The sequence below is a fragment of the Phaseolus vulgaris genome, chromosome 6 (genome assembly GCF_000499845.2).
Source record: "Phaseolus vulgaris cultivar G19833 chromosome 6, P. vulgaris v2.0, whole genome shotgun sequence".
In the NCBI taxonomy this organism is placed as follows: domain Eukaryota; kingdom Viridiplantae; phylum Streptophyta; class Magnoliopsida; order Fabales; family Fabaceae; genus Phaseolus; species Phaseolus vulgaris.
In genome coordinates, this window is record NC_023754.2 from 22,310,823 (window position 1) to 22,329,151 (window position 18,329).

At 29.9% G+C, this 18,329-nt stretch overlaps 3 protein-coding genes across 3 annotated transcripts; 1 reads left to right on the forward strand and 2 right to left on the reverse strand.

Moving 5' to 3' along the window:
• The first annotated feature begins 3,498 nt into the window (after positions 1–3,498).
• Positions 3,499–4,935, forward strand: LOC137831915 (uncharacterized protein At4g00950). The gene is made up of 2 exons (XM_068639819.1): positions 3,499–4,177; positions 4,482–4,935. Exons 1-2 carry the CDS (start codon positions 3,668–3,670, stop codon positions 4,569–4,571), a joined length of 600 nt encoding a protein of 199 aa, XP_068495920.1. The 5' UTR covers positions 3,499–3,667; the 3' UTR covers positions 4,572–4,935.
• A 1,505-nt stretch (positions 4,936–6,440) lies between these two features.
• Positions 6,441–8,876, reverse strand: LOC137831916 (uncharacterized). Its single transcript, XM_068639820.1, has 3 exons — positions 8,665–8,876; positions 7,610–7,692; positions 6,441–6,780 (listed from the first exon to the last, which is right to left on the reverse strand). Exons 1-3 carry the CDS (start codon positions 8,741–8,743, stop codon positions 6,751–6,753), a joined length of 192 nt encoding a protein of 63 aa, XP_068495921.1. The 5' UTR covers positions 8,744–8,876; the 3' UTR covers positions 6,441–6,750.
• A 1,491-nt stretch (positions 8,877–10,367) lies between these two features.
• On the reverse strand, positions 10,368–13,772 carry LOC137831917 (uncharacterized). Its single transcript, XM_068639822.1, has 3 exons — positions 13,352–13,772; positions 11,241–12,000; positions 10,368–11,074 (listed from the first exon to the last, which is right to left on the reverse strand). Exons 2-3 carry the CDS (start codon positions 11,972–11,974, stop codon positions 10,603–10,605), a joined length of 1,206 nt encoding a protein of 401 aa, XP_068495923.1. The 5' UTR covers positions 11,975–12,000; positions 13,352–13,772; the 3' UTR covers positions 10,368–10,602.
• Between the last annotated feature and the right edge of the window lie 4,557 nt (positions 13,773–18,329).

Here is an 18,329-nt window from a genome sequence, read left to right on the forward strand (position 1 = left end):
GGTATTTATCAAATACCTGCTTAAAATTTGATTTTCTCTGGTGCAAAATGAGAGAAAACTTCTCCAGGGTGTGTTTTTCTTCCTCTCTTATTTATTCCCTTTATTTCTTTTGGCCCAAGGAAAGTGGTTTTAATTAAGGTTTTGATACATATTTGCACTGTTATTATAACTTGTTATGAGAAAAAAGAAGTTATTATTCTGCATTATTACTCAAGGACTGTCTGCAAGTGTCGGTGGTGTCTGTCCATAAGTTGATGACTGACTTTGTTTTGTCTTCTATAGACAAAAATCTAAGTGTAGCTGCAGCTAATGAAGAAAGGTGGATCACATTTCTGTATAAAATATTCAAAAATGTTATATATCAATCATTCATAAAGCAATATATTATTTGCATATTTTGTATTGTTTAGTATATGTTATAATAAAAAACAACAACACATAGAGTCATAGTATGTAGATTGTATGAACATTTTAAAAAAATTGACACCAGCTTTTACGTTTTAAAAGAATAAAATAGACAAGTCATGTTTTACCCTACACATAACTTCTCAATTAAAGAACAAATTTCTTCTTATATTGTAAATTTTGAGCTTATAACAAATCATTTAATTAAATTAATAAACTGTCAGTTTTGTTACCTACCTTTTTCTCTGTGAGAATGGCATTTTGTAAACGTTAAGTCACCTTATAATTATACTATATTGATGTAATTTTGGTTTTTATATCAACAGCCAAAAAAACTATCACCGAACCATATGTCTTTATTTTATCATATGGCCATATTTTATTTCTGTCTCTAATTTTTTTTTTCTTTACTTTTAATTACAGTTATTTTAACTTTTGATTTTTGTTATTTTATTTTAGTCCCTCTAAAATATTTTTTATTCCTGTAATATGTAATAATAGCTTTTTTAGTCCATATCAACTATTTTTAAAAGAACTAATTCAAAATATAAAAACCATTATAAGAACTAAAATAATAATAAATAAATATTTTACAGAAATGAAAACAAAATAACAAATAATTTTATTGTCTAATTCCTTAACTTAAATTTCTTTATGAATTTGGGCATATTTGAGCTATTTACAGAGATAAAAACTTCCTTCTGACTATTAAGTTTAGACTGTTTAATAGATTTTTTACAGTTTCCCATTAAAATGTCTATTCTTACTAAAAATAGCAGAAATAACAATTAAGACCAACGTAAAATTAATTAGACAAATTCCAATTAAAATATTGAATTTATTTATATTTATAGTAAAAAAATTAATAATTAAAACTTTTAAGTATGAATAAAAATATATTTAAAATTAAAATTGAAAGAATATTAAAGGTAATTAAAAAAACTATATGAAAAAATGGTTAAATCACGTGAGTGTGTTATTTATATTCTGTTTTACTTTATATAGTTGTTGACTTTGAAGTTGTGAGGACGGTGGGCATAATGATGAATTTTGGCTTGGCTTATTTGACGAAAAAAGAGACTAAAGAGTGATTCTTTTGCTTGTCTTTTCAGTGTACAATTTCTAAGCTATATTTTCCTTTTCTTCTTCCCTCACTCCACTCGATCGAGTGTGAAAAAAACTCTTCTTGAAAATTACTGTTTCAGTCATTAGTTAATTTTAATATTTGATAAATTAAATGCATAAAGCATAAAACAAATGCATGATCAATTAGATTAGTAAGTTAAAACAAACTTGTATTTTTAACAAGATTTAAAATGATTTAAACATACAATGATCTTGCAAAATCAAATTGGTTAAATTAATTTTGTTGTGAAGTGATTTATATTTTCTAAATGAAGGTATCTATAAAATTTATTATAATTTTTTTATTGAATATAAAATTTATTTAAAATTATTTTTAAAATATGGATTAGGTAAAGAAAATTTAATCTACCTTAAATTAATAAAAAAAACTAAATAGTTAATTTTATTTAAAATAAAAAATTATATTTTCTTTAAAAAAAATCCTCATTTTATACTTTTTTTTAAATCCAGTAAATTTAAGGAAAGGAATTCATGTTGGACAGACAAGTATATCATGGAGTCAACGCTAAACATGTTACACGATCTCCAAATTACTAAATAATTGGATAAATTTGATGAAGCTGAAGTTCGATATGGAAAATGCATATGTCAGGATATCTAACAAACAGTTAGAGCTCAAAATGCTGATAAGAAGAAAAGATATAAATAATTGATACGATCAAATAATGTGATGGGAAAAGAAAAGTAAAGGTGTTTATAGTTTTGGTTGTCTAAAAAAATGAAGAGTCTTTGAATCTTGTTCGCACATTATTAACCTTGATTCATAAGATTTATGTTTGACACATATAAAATGGACATGTTTGAATCGACAATGTCACGTTACCAATCTCACTCCAACCTGTACATGCTCTGTTCATGTAATGTATCCCAATTTGGTATTCGAAGCGTGTGATAAACCATATTCACTATGGACAAACACTAGCAAAATAATCTCTATGCATAAAGAGGAACACAAACAACACAGTCTTTTCTTAAAGACAAATTAGCGTAAGGGGTTCTCGTGACGGTGTAATGATAATAAGGGCTTTCATGAACGTGTATCCATGGGAGACATATTCACAAAATTTGTGCTACTCAAATAATGGTTAAACTATACTACTGCAAGAGAGAACACAGCAATAGGGTTAAGCGAGTATTAACTGCAACATTAATCTTGTTTAGTTTATCCAAGAGGTTAGTAACAAATTACATTAACTCCTTTGCTACAAGATAAATAAACAGTGTGGAGAGAAGATAAACTGATAGAAAATAAAAACATTGATATATAAAAAAATGAAATACTTGTGTTAATTACTATGAAAAAATCAGATTTAAGGTTACTCATATTTTTCGTGAAGGGAATGCGTGTGCTGATAAGTTGGCTAATTTAGGATTTATTCATAGAGAATCATTTCATTGGTATAATAGACTTCCATCTAGTCTGTTCTTAAATTTTTTTATTAATAGGTATAGTCTATCTATGTATCGTTTTTATCAACATATGAGTTTTGGTTTAATCTCCCATGTTTTTGTATTTTTTTAATAATATTTTTTTTATCTGATGGTAAATGATTGTTGTTATTTGAGGTGTTAGTTTAGCTTAGATCAAGTAACATAATGATTAGCTTAGATCAAGTAAGATAGTGATGTCCGAAAGTTTTTTATAAAAAAAAAAGAAAAATAATTTAAAGTCATAGGATTTCATTTACTTTATTATTATTATTTTTGTTTGGGTGGTGATATGTCGAGAGTATTTATAATAATAAATATACACTTGATAAATAAATAAATAAATATTTTTTTAATTAAAAATATTATTATATTATTATAATGGTTTATCAAGTATATGTATATTATTTTTGGTGTCGACAAAAGCTTTTCCTTTTAGGCTCAAGTGTCATTCCAAAGTAATACCCTGTATATTTGGACAAACTCTATACAAATATATTTTTAAAAATTAAAATTAAGATATAAGTCATGCAAAAGGTTTACTACTTTTCTAAAACTAATGTCATTGCGTTTGATAGCGTTTTTTAAGGAGATATTCTCCCTTTGAGTTTTGTATATAAGATCTGACATAGAAAGGTTTGGTATGAGGATGAAATATTAGAAGGAGAGAGAAGAATAGTTGTGAAGAATGGGTTTTGAGGAGCAGAAGAAGATAGGAAAGTTAGCCTTGTTCACTATCCCACGAATGGAGTCCCCAGAGAGATCAGGAATGGCGACTCCGCCACTTCACACCTCTGCAGCTGTCCCTTTTCGTTGGGAAGAAGAGCCAGGAAAGCCAAGGCCATGCAGTGCCCTCATCCCTTTCTCCAACCCCATCGATTTCGTACCCAAGTGCTTGGAACTCCCTCCGAGGTTGCTCATACCCTCTCCCTATGTCTCCACCGTCAACACCTTTCGCTCTCCATCCTTCACAACCACTTCCAACTGCTATGGTTCTGATACCAAGGTGCTTGGAGCCATGGTTCTCGCCAAAGCCGGGGGCTTCAAGGACTCTCTCTGGTTTGCTTCTTGGAAAAAAAAGCCCTTCAAACTCAAAAAAAGAGAGGTCACTGGGGCCAGTCATGTCTTTCCTTCTTCTTCTTCCACTGATATTAAGGACACTGACACCATCCCAAGCATCAAACGTTCTGGCGTCTGGGTAAGCTTTTACTCTTCCTACTTTCATCCAATGTTCTTTCCCACTTCTGTTTGGAAAATACTGCTACATGCACATCCTACTTGTACAGTGCTTCACTTGGGACTTCGATTCTTAGCTTGTACTATTAGGGGTTTCACTTGAAAAAAATTTACTTTTTACCCAAAAACAAAATTGCTACTTTGAATGGAGTAAAAGTTGAAGGGTTATGTGCGTGACGAAAGTCATTTTGTGTTAGTGTTTATGTCAGATCTGTGATTAAAAAGGGAAGGGTTTCTAATTTTGCAATGTCTAAAATTGTTTGCAGACAAGTATTTGTGAACGGTTGAAGCTGGCTGTTGGAGGGAGGAGTAAGAAAGTGAAGAAAGATGGGAGTGGCGGTGGCCTTAACCCATAGGGTCATATTATTTTACTTTATGAGATGAGTGTGACATGTAGAAGGGTTGCAGACAGAAAAGGTGTTTGGTTTGCTGCTATGCTAGAAAACTTGATGCTTGTAACATGGAAAGTTGTACAGTGTTTAGTTCACATGTTTAGTTGATAAGAATTGTTGTTAACTGAAGGAGGCATTGTGTTAAAGTCTCCATCTTATCTTATGGCCATGGCCCAGGAGAAAATGATATGGACACCCATCACACTTCACCAAGTTCTTCATCTTTTGTCGGTACAATATCACCCATCTTAAGTCAGGTCATTTGGCCATAATTAACAAGTTAAATATTTTACACCATTATGCAATTTCTTTTAATATTTTTCTTTCACGTCTTAGTCTTTCTCTTTCTTCGCTCACTAAACTTCAAAACCATGCTATCAACTTTCTCTATTGCTTTCTTACGAATATTTCTTATACGTGTTATATTTCTAAAGGAAAAAATGTTCTTTCACTATCATCTAATTTTGTAAATCGCCATAATCCAACTTTTGTTATTTTTAATACTCTTCACACAAATGTACTTTTTTGCTTTATAATTATATTTAATTTCATTTTTTTAATATACTTATTTTAAATGTATTTTAGTTCATATATCATTTGAAACTGTAAAACATATTTCGTCGTCAAAAAAAAAAAAACTGTTCACCTAATGTTATTGAACTTTTTTATGTGCAAAATGTAGCAGTCACGTTTAATTTTCTATATCTTTTTTTATTTGGTGGGTTCTTCACCTATTCGGAAGAATATAGGAAAGAAATTTTTTTTACAAATAATGATATTTTCTTTTATTTGGTAGAAGAGAAAAAAAAGGGAAAAATATTTGGAAATAAAACAATAAATAAATAAATTTAAATTTAAGATTAAGATTAAAGGGAAAAATGTATTGATATAAGATTTATCTCTCTCTCTCTATATATATATATCCTTTATTTTTAATTTAATAAAAACATCATTTATATTTTTTTTCTGGATTAAGTAGATAATTTATTTATTTATTTTATCCATTTATATTTTATTTCCTTTTTGCTATGAAGAAAATAAAAGCTCAAAATTTTTATTTTTTAATTATACAAATTTCAAAACATGCAAATAGAACATAATAATAATAATGGTAATTAATTGTAATTATATGGTAATTTTTTTCAAGTAATATTTTTTTAAATTATACAAATAATTTCTCCCAAGTTTTATTTACACAAATAAAGAGTTTATTTGAGAAGAAAAAAATCCATTAACACAAATTCTCAAAGTGTGAGCGAAAAAAGTTTTTCCTTTTCTGAGAATCACGGGGCTTTATCCCAATAAAAAAAATTAAATTCACACAAGGCCTAATTGGTTTTGGTTTTCTTGTCTGTAGCCTGTATGTAGCCTGTAGGTAACATAAATATCATTTTAATAAAAATTATAAATGTGTCTTCTACAATCTAACTAATTACTTTCCTTTTATAACAAACAATTAAAAAATTGTATATATCATTACAAAAAAAAACATCAAGTACCCTTCCAATTATCAGCATATCAGTTCGAATTTCAAATAAAATTAGATTATAATTTTATGATTTGAGATATTGCGAATGAAAAGCAAATTGTAATTAAAAAAAATCTTTTACATCAATACATGATAAATATAATTCTATTGGATGAGTTAAAATATGCTTATTCATGTGTAATTTTTGTTAGCAAGCACGTTGCTAGAATGTTTTCACTTGCTTAGGGTGCTAGGTGATACTTAAATTCTCAGTATTCAAGAGAACTGCCTAGACCTCGTGAAGATGTTGTAATGTTTCAGCATTTAAATATCAACCAGCTAAAATACTAAATAACATCCATGAGTTTACGTATCAAAAAAATCCTTCACAAAATAATCCTGCACATCGATCCATGGAAACAGTTTAAAGAAATCATATTTTCTTGTACAGCAGAATTAATCAAACTCGGCAGAAAAAAACTGATATTTTAACCCAACTCATAACTAAAATTAATATGAAATGAAACCACTGACTGATTCCGGAACACATAAGATCGTCAGACAGGGAAGCTAATCCAATATTCCGTACTCTTATTTCTCTCACGTGGAGAATTAAAATAAGTTCAAACAAGGAAGTCAGCAAATTTTCCCTCACATCTCTCAAGTAAATCACATTTACTTTTTACCAGTCATACCTGCAACCACCTGCAATGAACAAGACACCTCAATATCAGGAAACCATTAATGTGGAATTGTGGGTGACAGAAAGCACATAGAGCATCTCATTTGGGTTCGCTCTTTTATGTCACGGGATCTTAGTACTTATGTTAAAGCTCATTGCTTAAAAAGTTAACACGAAAGAAATTATCTTATACATAAATTAATTTTAATGTATAATGAAACTTATTTATTTATTTTAGCAGTGTTCATAGAAAAATTGTCTAAAAATTACTCTGTATAAGGTGCGATTTTAAATCAGAATTGTCACATCAATTGTTTCAAAGGTAATAATAATAATACATAGGAACTGGTTCTTAAGTTTAAGAGCTACCCCTTATGCAACTCCCATTAGCAACCTTTACAAATGTTCTAATACCCTTCAAAACGAGCAATTCTTGCTAATAACGGCATGTTAAGATCCAATAAGGAGGGCACTAAAAAATCATGAAGGTTTGTCTAATGTTGAATGAGAGTTGATGAAACGAAAGTGAGGGATGGTTTTCAAAACCCAGACCATACATTCTGATGCTAAAACTCGTTTGTTTCAAAACAACCTTTTATTAATTATACGTTATTCAAAAGAGGGGGACGGAGTATTCTCTCCACCGACATTGGAAGCAACTGAAGCTTATCCTGGGGTCAGGAAATTTAAATTTTAGGAGATAGCACAACCAAAAATAATTTTAGTATGAATAATATTACTCTTTTTTTTATCAGCATTACCAGCGATGAAACAAAAAATATTATCTATATTTATACAACTGCTTAGATTTGAAAACAGTCTTACAAAGTTAGTTTCAAAAGCAACACTCACATCACTTAAAGCAGGTTGAGGAGGTTGCTTGGTTGCCTGATATGAATCCAACATGGGCCTGACGAAAGCTGGAAGAAATAGACCTGAGGGGGATAACGCAGCGTGATAAGTAATTGGCCTGTGAGTAGAACATAACTACAACCACGATATGTAGAATTTAAACTAAATCTAATTTTGAGTAGACTCGTAACAGAGCATAGACTGGTTATAGATAAAATTAAGTAATCAAAAGAACTCTCACTGGCATTCTGCCCTTCCAGACACACCAAAAGGAGAGCTAAGAGAAAGGAACTAAGAACCACAAAAATAGAACTCGGTGCTTTTATTTTCGGCCCTAATTTTTTAAAAGGATATTTAAAGAGCAATTTGAATTCATCCCTATTAGTCAAGCAGTTTTATCAAATAAAAGCAGAAAAGATTCACGCAATTGGGCGCACAAACTTCAGGCTAGAACAATTTCCTTAATGTGATTCAAATTATGCATGCCAAGCTTCAGGTAGTCTCATCAAATAAAAGCATAACATATTCAAGCAAATTAGAGGCTAGAACGACAAGAATTATTTGAATGATTGTGATCCAAATGGTATGTGCCAATTTGAATTAGCATGATTAAAGGAGGACTATGACCCACGATTACAATTTTCTGAATAGCAAAAGTAGCAAAGTCAAAACCTAACATCACAGGCACCCAATGCTCACTGAAGCCACCCGAAAACAAACAAAAAACAAGTAAAAAAATATTGATAAAATGAAAAATTTCACGAGCGCATGAAATAATCTGCTAGGCGTAGAAGATACTCATCTATTTAACAATGGACAAGCAAATGTCCAGGGTATTCTGACAAATACCAAATCTACATCATAACCGTTGAAATACTAGCATTAAAAATTTCTATAATTCTCCAAAAATCAAGTGCAGCATTTATAAATATCACAAGAATGAATCCCAATAAGTACTTGTAGATGGAAGGCTAAATCAATGACCACCAAAGGAGTTTTTGACATGAAATTATTGGCGAAAGGGAGAGAGTTAAGATTAGGGTTTTTGAGAATACCGAAGCCAGCGATGAGACAGGAAGCGGTGACAACAGGCTCTTGAACGACGAACATCTTCAACTTCTCCATCACTGCCATTTTCGATTTCGTTTTTCCTTTCTCGCTTCCAATTTCTTTGCTTCAATTTTGTATCTTCTACTTTCTTCTCGTGTGTTTTTATTCTTATTTTTGTTCCTTCTCAATTTTACATTGTTGGATCTACAACTCCGACCCATCTATGCTTCTAATGGAGCATTGGACCGCTAGTGGGCTGCTAATGGTGCCAATACAATGAGCCCGCAATGCCCGACCCAAACTGACAGACGAAGCCCACTTTCTGGAGTTGTATTGTATTTTGTATGCGTAGGTAGGACGATTTGGAAGGAAATACAGTATTGGTGAGGAGAAGAAAACTGTTTACCATTTTTTAGTTTACCTCTGCATGTGACGTCTAGGACGTCTTTGATTATAATCTTTGGACAAATTAAATATAATTAACAAATATTATGTCAAATAGGTTATGCTTAAGAATCCAAATGATAAAGACTTTATCATAATTTCAGTTCTTTTAATCAGGGATGTACCTTTTTAAAAAACAATATTAGTAGCACTCTCTTTAACATATTTCTAACACACTCTATTATTTTGTTAACATTTAATAAGAATTGTAAACTAATAAAATGCTCATAAAATAATTAGTAAAACTCAATTTTTGTAAATTCCAATAAATTTTAACAAGTAATAGATAGTATCTATTAAAGATTGTATTGCTAGTATATCTGTCCTTTTAAATTAGATCGTTTCAGATTTTGATCCTCAAATCATTTGGACCAATTATGTTAATCTATTTTTAAAATTATGCAAGTGTAGCGTTGCTATTCCTCTTTTTTTTTCAACAATCCTCAAATTATTACTTCCTATTCAAATATTTGAGTGCTTACAATGTATCTGTGGTAAGAAAATAATTTAGAACTTTGACAATCATAAAGTTTGCGAAGATGTAAATACAAGAAAGTTTGAGATTTTTTTTTCATATTAGATAAAATTTGATGTTTAGCTTAGTAAACTTTGAATAGAGAGTTATTAAAATAATTTAATCGATTTAATTCATATAAATTGAGTAGAAAATAAATACTTGAGTTCTGAGTAGAACATAATCAACTACAGAACCAAAATCACTATTTAAAAAAAATGCTGAAGTAGCTAAAAAAACTTTAAAAGATTGAAATTAAACAATACTTTTTTTTTTCTCTTCTGATTCAAACAGCTTGTATTTTTCACTAGAAACAATCTAAGTCAAATATAATGAATCCATAAGGTCAAAAATGAATTATAAATAATGCAAACTAAAAAAACTAAACTAGTATTGATAGAAAATTTATAGTGACAATTATTTGTTAATCTAAAGTAATAAAATTTTTGGAGCCGTCCATTATTGACTAGACTTGGTCAGAATAAGTTAATTTAATACAGGTAGGATCCGTGAAAATAAGAATACTTGCATAAAACCAAGATATCGTCTTATAAATTAAGAGATTGGATACAGGATACAACAAACTAAACTACTACAACAGTGTCCTTCAAGATGTTTAACCTTTCTCCTCAACAAAGAGTCATCCCCAACATTTGTATTGGAGTAGTTAGTCACCAAATAAAGATTTTGGCAGTTAGTGGCTACAAAATAGCTCAAATAAAGAATCTACTTCCCGTGGAGGGAGGTATCTAAAGAAAAATAGCTGTTTCACATTATCTACATAAAGATTTATGTACATCATCTCATTAACACAACAGAATCAATACAAAAGCACAACTTAGAATTTACAATAGAAGAAGCCATAACAAATCTACAAAATTACATGCAAATCCGATAAAATAATTGTAACCACCTTCCCTGTTAACCCATTCCCTTTGTTCATCAATCTATATGACAAGCAGGACTACGATCAAATCTCACAGAACTATGAACGAGGCAACATCCAACCCATCGTCCATCCCAAAAGCAAGCCAGCTCCCACAAGACTCAATCCTAAAGCAAAGGCAACAGCATATGTTGTAATATCACATTTTGCATTGGCTTGCCTTTCTTGTTTGGCATTGGATATTTTTTGTTTCCTCTTCCGTGAGATTCTACCATCATAGGACATCCATGGAAGAGTCACTGGAAAGAGAGTAGAGATTGGCTGATCCTTGTTGTTAAGTGTTTCCAGCTGCAGCAGTTGTAACCATTGCTTATAGGCAAAAAGTTGTGAGGCCTGTTTAAAAATGAGAGTAACAATATGCTCTTTCTCTGCGTAGGCCTTTTTTGCTGCTTCCTCTGCTTCCCTTGCACGTGTTTGAGAGTGACACAATGCTTCCATTAGTTGAGCTTTGCTGGGGTTTTCATCGAAAATTTGTTGACTCCTTTTGACATCCTCATGCTTGGGGGTATCACTGCAACAATGTTGCAGGGCCAAACAAATATTATGCAAATAAAAAGCACAAAATGAGCATGAATTGTCTTGAATAGAACAAAAATAAAATACCAGCAGAATAAAATCTATAGTAGAATATATCATTGCGTTATTAAGGCAGTAAAATGAAATTAACAGCAAAATACCTTGAACATTTGTCAGAAGCAAAATATAAAAGCCCTTCACAGGCAGAAGGTCCCTGGTTCTTATGCATCAATCCTGAATCTAAACTTCCCGTCTTTGTTTTGTAATTATTCATGCGAGCACATGGGTATCCTCTAAGATGCTTCTTCTGTGGTGGGGGAAGATCACAGTTTTCAATGTGGTTGAGTGATTTCTGTGAAACAAATGAAGCTAATTCATCTCTATCTGAAGTTCGCCACCATGGTTCGGCCTTATCACTTTCAATCCAAGAATAATCTGATTCCAATGAAAAATCATTACTTTTCTTGGAGGATTCTGAGCAGCCAACACACTCAATGTCCACTGTCTCATGTTTAGCCATCACATTCATTAATTCCTGAAATTCTTGAGAATTCTTACTTACATCACTTGCCGTCAAAGTTTCTACCTCTTCCTCTAATATATTTAGTTGTTCATATGTTGAACCCTTTTGATACCCATAATTAGGCTGCAAATGCAACCACCACCTACAGTCCGGTGATAGATTAGAAACTGATGATTTCCTGTTAAAATGGATGACATTAACTGCGGTATGATCAGATTCATCTGATGGACTTGCAGGCTCAGTATCAACCAATTTTGATGTTGCACATGAAGATTGGCAACAAGCCAACTTGGGAGCTCTTTTTGCATCTTCTTGGACAAAGCAACGATTAGCAGTTCTCTGCCACAGAGCCCTTGCTTCTGCTCCTGCCATCACTTTCTACTCTTTCTTCATACTTACTGAACAAAATAGAATTATAAGTACCTTTTTTTTTTATAAAGTTTTCGTGTTAGGAATTATAAGTACTTAAAAAGCCTACTTATACCACATTTAAACAAAAGAAAAAGATATTAAGTTTTAGTACAAAGCATTCAAGAAGGAATTCATATAATGGTAGATTAGAAGTCCAAACATACTCTAGTGTGTTTTAGCAACATGCTGAAAGCTTATGAGTTCCAAGGTGAGGCAAGGGCCCACTCAATTTTGTTTTTATAGCATTGAATATGTACACTCTAATTATAAAAAAAAATCTAAATATTTACAAATATAATTATATATGCTAAAGTTTGTTCATTATTAACTCCTTCCCTACCTTGTTTCTGCCTATGTCCCTGATCTCGTAACCAAGGCTATATTGGAATATACCTTCATCTTTCAAATACCGTCTTTGTCATAAACAAATACATTTCCATTTCCCACCTATTCAACCATCCAAAACCTACAACAAATCCACAGTATATTGATATTGTTTAAGCCAAGTAAGGAGCAAGGCTTTTCTCGCAAGAACAAATCTGACTCTTCTTTCTTCATGGAAAGATAACCTAACATTTAGAATTTTGTTATTGTTAGGAAACACAACTAGTGGGAAAACTCATAAGACTCGTTTGTTGTGGCTGTTATCGTGCTTTCAGGGCACATGCTATTTAATGAATAAGGTTTATTAGTTTCCATCAAATAGTTCCTGTGTTTGATTTCTTTTAATCTATACCCTAAGGGATTACAATAACAAAACCCAAATACTTATGCCACAGTAGCCAGAAATTATTGATAGAACATGCTTCAAGTGTATGTGTATGTAAATCACCAAACCTGTGATGCAAATGACTAAAAAACCTGGAAAACGATGGAGACCACAATTTGAAATGGCAATGTAAACGTGCGCTGTATAAAAGAGGGAGGCCTCAACCTCAATTTCCGCAGAACCCGTTACAGAGTTTTGGGTTTCCCACACACACTCACCAAATCATATAAATAGTTCAAAAGGGCAGGGAAGAGATAATACAGAAACTGAAAACCCTCTTGCACGGTAGTGCTTCTCCGAGGCTTCAAGCTAAAAACTTACCAAAACATACCAAAATGGTCAAACCCAACCATATTCATAACAAGCATATATAAATCAGTCAACACCAAAATGAAATCTGAAGCAATTGCAGGAAATAAACACAAATTTGAGCCACCAAAAACACGACAATTGCTAAAATAAGTACAGACATACATATTACAAAACAACACTAATCACACAATACATGCAAACATATGAACAAATTGAGATTTAAACGGAGAAAAGAGAAAAGGATTGAGTGAACAAACCAAGAAAGAAACCGGCAGATCACGGATGAAGGTGAAGGAAGGGAAGGATGGATCGAACTGAATGAGAGAGTGAAAAAGAAGACGGAGATGACACTCTTTGTTTTATCGTTTTCGTTATCATTCTACTGCTCTATGCTGTCGGTTTTCTCGCACCCTTTTTCTGCTCCGTTATGGAGAAGACAACAACCCAAGTTTAGGACCACAGCGACGCCGTTTTAGGCGTTATCTCTTATTACTTACGCAGTCTTTGTCAAATGGTTGGTGTGTGCTTGGCAATGGTGGCCCCACGGGAAATCAATCTAAAGAGGTTTTTATGTACGCTGTTGATAGTGACACGTGGCAGTGAGCGCCAAAATCAAAGCCATGATACGATAAGAATTAAGTAAACACTCTTATCTTTCTTAGATTACAAAGGGTGAGCTTTCACTTTCCTTCTTCTTTTCTTATTTATAATGAAAGTGCACAACCGCATAGCAAAATCCCAAACCTCTACGTATGCCAAACAACATTTCGTATACAAGTCATAAATGCTAATTTTTGTGGTCTAGTTATAAAATTTGTTGAACTGCAACTTTTTATCCAACTCCTTTAGTTGGTTTTTATAATTTTGGTACTTAATATTTCTATGGAGTAATAATTAATTATTGTTGATGGAGGTGACGGGACATTATGACAAGAATTGCATTAATTAGATGGGTTTACAAAACAATGTGCTTGCGTGGGCTTAGTTTTATTTTATTTTATGGTGGACAAATAATAGTAGTAAATAGCAATGACGGAAAGAGTGGGGAACAAATGGAAACTATATTCAATGAATAATGAGCACAATACGATCCATGTTATATTTTTCTTTCTTTTTACTTTTTCTTAGAGGGAAAGATGGCAAGATTCGTACACTACACATGACAGTAGGTGAACGAGAATCTCCACAGTCACCTTCAAATGTATTTTGTTTCATACTAAGAAATACATTCTAATCTAAAAATAACTTTCAGTTCTACTACTTTTACACGGCTTCTGCCTTCAATACAAAATTACATACCAATTTCCTTCAAATTTATCTTTTTAAACATATGATAAATTTAATTCATTTTAAGTTTATTAAGATAACTTCTTTACAGGATAATTTAATATTTCTCAAAAATGGTGTAATAAACCAATTTCAACATAGAAGTTACAATAAATATATATATATATATATATATATATATATATATATCAAATTACTTTACAAATAACTATTAGTAAACAACTAGATAAAGTAATTTTATATATTAAATGAATATTATTATAGAAAAAACTAATTCTACAATTTTAATAAAGTTCTAAACAAAATTTATAGTTCATCAAATGAATTTAGCATAAAATGTAATTTATGAGCATGAGTAAATACGGATTATTAGATTATGTCACTACAAAAGTTTTACTGATATAAAATTTTCCGTACATAGTTATTAAGATAACATCTAATTTAGTTGTCAAATTAAAACTAACAAAATTATTAAATATAGTAATTTTATCTTTACTCTTAAAATAAGCCATGTGAGTTTGATTAAAATGGCCGGAATTTATGAATTTGTTAACAATTGGTTTGTAAAATGAAATTTGAATCCATTTTATATATCATGTATGTGGAGAGTGTTGGAAAATAAACTAGCTACTAAGGTTAACTTGGAAAAGCGTGAGATTGTGGTTGAAAGCCCTTTATGTAGTCTTTGTAGGGTGGAGGTGGAATCAAATAACCATTTGTTTTTCGAGTGCAGATTTGTTTGACTAGTGTGGGGTCGTTGTTTTGCATGGCTTGGAGTGCAATTTGTGTCCCATAATGATCCATTGCTAAATTTTTCTCAGTTTAGATTGTGTAATGTGTTTGCTTTAGCAAATGAGATGTGGGGAGTGATTTGGATTGCAGTGGTAAGTGAATTGTGAAAGCATAGAAACAATGTAATTTTTAATGGGGGAGTTGTCTAGTTGTCGATTGTTTAGAAGTGGTTGCCTTGGTTCAAGTGAAGACTTGGTCTTGGATTACGTCCAAGCTTTTCTCTGATTTGTTCTCCTTTTTCGAGTGGTGTCTCGAACATTTGGTTTGTATGACGATGGTTTCTTGAATTATCTTTTAGCTCAGATTTTATGGATTGAGTTATGATTGTTTTGTAATTCTAGGCATCTGACAGTGTGAGTGTTGAGATGAAGTGTCTTAGATATTTTATGTTTATATAAGGATTGAACGACCCTATTCACATTTATTTATTTTTTATTGCTGACAAAAATAAATAAATAAATTTTTAACTATTTTACCTCTAGTGAGTGAATGTGATCTCTTTAACCTTTTATACTGCACTTTTACCACACAAAAATTTAAACCGACTTATATACTATGAGATTAGTTTTTAACTATCTTCAACATCTTTAGGAGGTGATGCAAGTTGTTTTCCTCCTTGCATTTATTAGATAATTAACGTGCCTCCTTTGCGTCAACCATTACTATTTGTCATATATTAGAATTTCAGAACCCTGTCTCTGTTCTCACAACTGTGTCGGTATAGCAAACAAAATGTTAGGCGTTCATGAATCCCAATATTATTCTCTTCAGCTTGGGTGGGTTAAGGTTATGGGTTCCGTTTTCTAATTTTTTAAACTTTTTTATTTATTCCAAACTCAAAGTGGCTTATCTTTTAATAGTTATTAAAGTCAAAAGTTCAGATTTTAATTAAATAATAATGTAAAAAACTAATACAAAAGGTTTAAAAAATTAATTCATAATTTGACTAAATAATAGTGAAACTTGATGTCATTAAAGAAAAAATAGTTTTAACGGGAATTTATTTTTACATTATTTAGGGTTATTATTAAGTCATTTACGCATGATTTTTTCGTAATTTTAGTAAAAAATCACAATTCAACCACACTATCTTTATTATATATAAAGAGAAGAAACACTAAATAAGACACTATTTTCTTACTCCAACTTGGGTCACAAACCATTATTACCTAACTTGACAACAACTGATGTTTATCACTACTTTATATATCCTAAATAATTGTATTATCTATCAGATGTGGGCTTCAAAATCATGTGTTCTTTGCTAAAGATTGCAAGGACATATTGTGAGGAGAAATTAACTTTATTACTTCTCACTTTCACAATGAATTCATTATTAGATACATTTTAAAATAAAGGTCTTAATTTACAATATTTCAAAATTATGAGAATTAAATATTGACGATTATAACTAAAACTAAAATTGCACATAAAATATACTTATATCAAATAAAACAAAATAAGTCACGTTTTTTGAAGTATGAATTCTTAATAAGAAAAATTAGAAGTTATATAAACCAACTACCATAAATCATAAAAAATATGTAAATATTGTTAAAATATTTATTATCCAATGTTATTTTGTTAAGTTTTTAAAATAAATTTTTTAAACTTTAGAAAACTTATTTGTAATGAACACTTTCAAAATTTTAGAGAATTTAATTATAAAATATATTAAAAAAATTTAGTTTTTAAATTTATAAATGAATTTAATTATATTTATTTAATGAAGTTTGAAAAACTAGAATGTTTTATTGAGGTTCTACAATAAATTTTTGAAATTTAACTAAAGTTAAATTTTTTTCTGTTATTTTGTTAAGATTTTAGAATAAATCTTTAAAATTTAACAAAGGTTAAAAAAAACTCCGTTATTTTACCAAGATTTTAGAATAAACCTTTCAGATTTAACTATGGTTAAACAAACTTTGTTATTTTACTGAAATTTTAAAATAAATATTTAAAATTTAATAAAAATTAAAATAACCTTCATTATTTTGCTGAAGTTTTAAAATAAACCTTTAAAATATAAGGAAGGTTAAAAACCCTTAATTATTTTACCTAGATTTTAAAATAAACTTTTTAAAATTTAAAAAAAGTTAAAAAATCTTTCGTTATTTTGCTGAGATTTTATAATAATTTTTTTAAATTAATAAAAGTAAGAAAAATCTCTATTAATTAAATTAATTTTTAAGATTATATTAAACTTCGTTAATTTTTTTTCTTGTAATGAGAAAAATATAAGTTAACATAATCTTATATTTAAAAGTTAAGACATAAAAATAAAGAGCAACGAAGTGGGAATGGTAGATTTAAGTAATATTTTTCACGTAAGAAAAAACGATGTACGAGATAATCCATTGATTTAAATGTTGTAAATAAAAAATTAAAGATTTATCTATCTATTTGTTTAAGTTAATTACATTTATATAATATTTTATAGTTAAAATTAATATGAAAAAATATTTACTGTTTTGTTTTATACATAACAAATTTTGAGTTTAATAATGTAGATTATTGGTATAACTTTTTACATTATTAAAAATATATAGTATAACTTTCTACATACTATTTCAGCTAAGAAGTAGCATAGGTACCTATTTTGTATAGCTAAACACTGTCATCACTAATAATAGCTTGAAGAAGTAGCATAGGTAGCTATTTAGAGATGAATAACATACCCCAATTTATTCTTTTTTTATTTATTTTTTATGTAAAAATTTAGTTTGACTTATAAGAGTGGAGACATCTATAAAATACTTTGTTTTAATTTATTTTATTTATAAAAAAATAGAAACTTGAGTGTTAATTATTATTATTTGTTGAATATGTTTTTTTATGCATACATCATAATATTTATAGAGTAAGAGGATTGGAATATTCTTAAAATATTTTATATTTATTTTATTTTTTCTGATAAATAATTTTTTATTTACTGAAGTAATCGTAAATAATATGATTTGTTTATTCCACATTATCGAGTGGACGCTGCCAATCCTGTTACAATCTATTTTATCTGAGTAATTCCCATTCGGATAAATTTGAAGAGAGAAAAAAATGGAAAGAATTCTTTTATTTATATATGCAAACAAACTTGTATAATTTTTATTATATAACTCTTTTAGATGTTTATTGTTTTAAATATGTGTATAAAGTAGA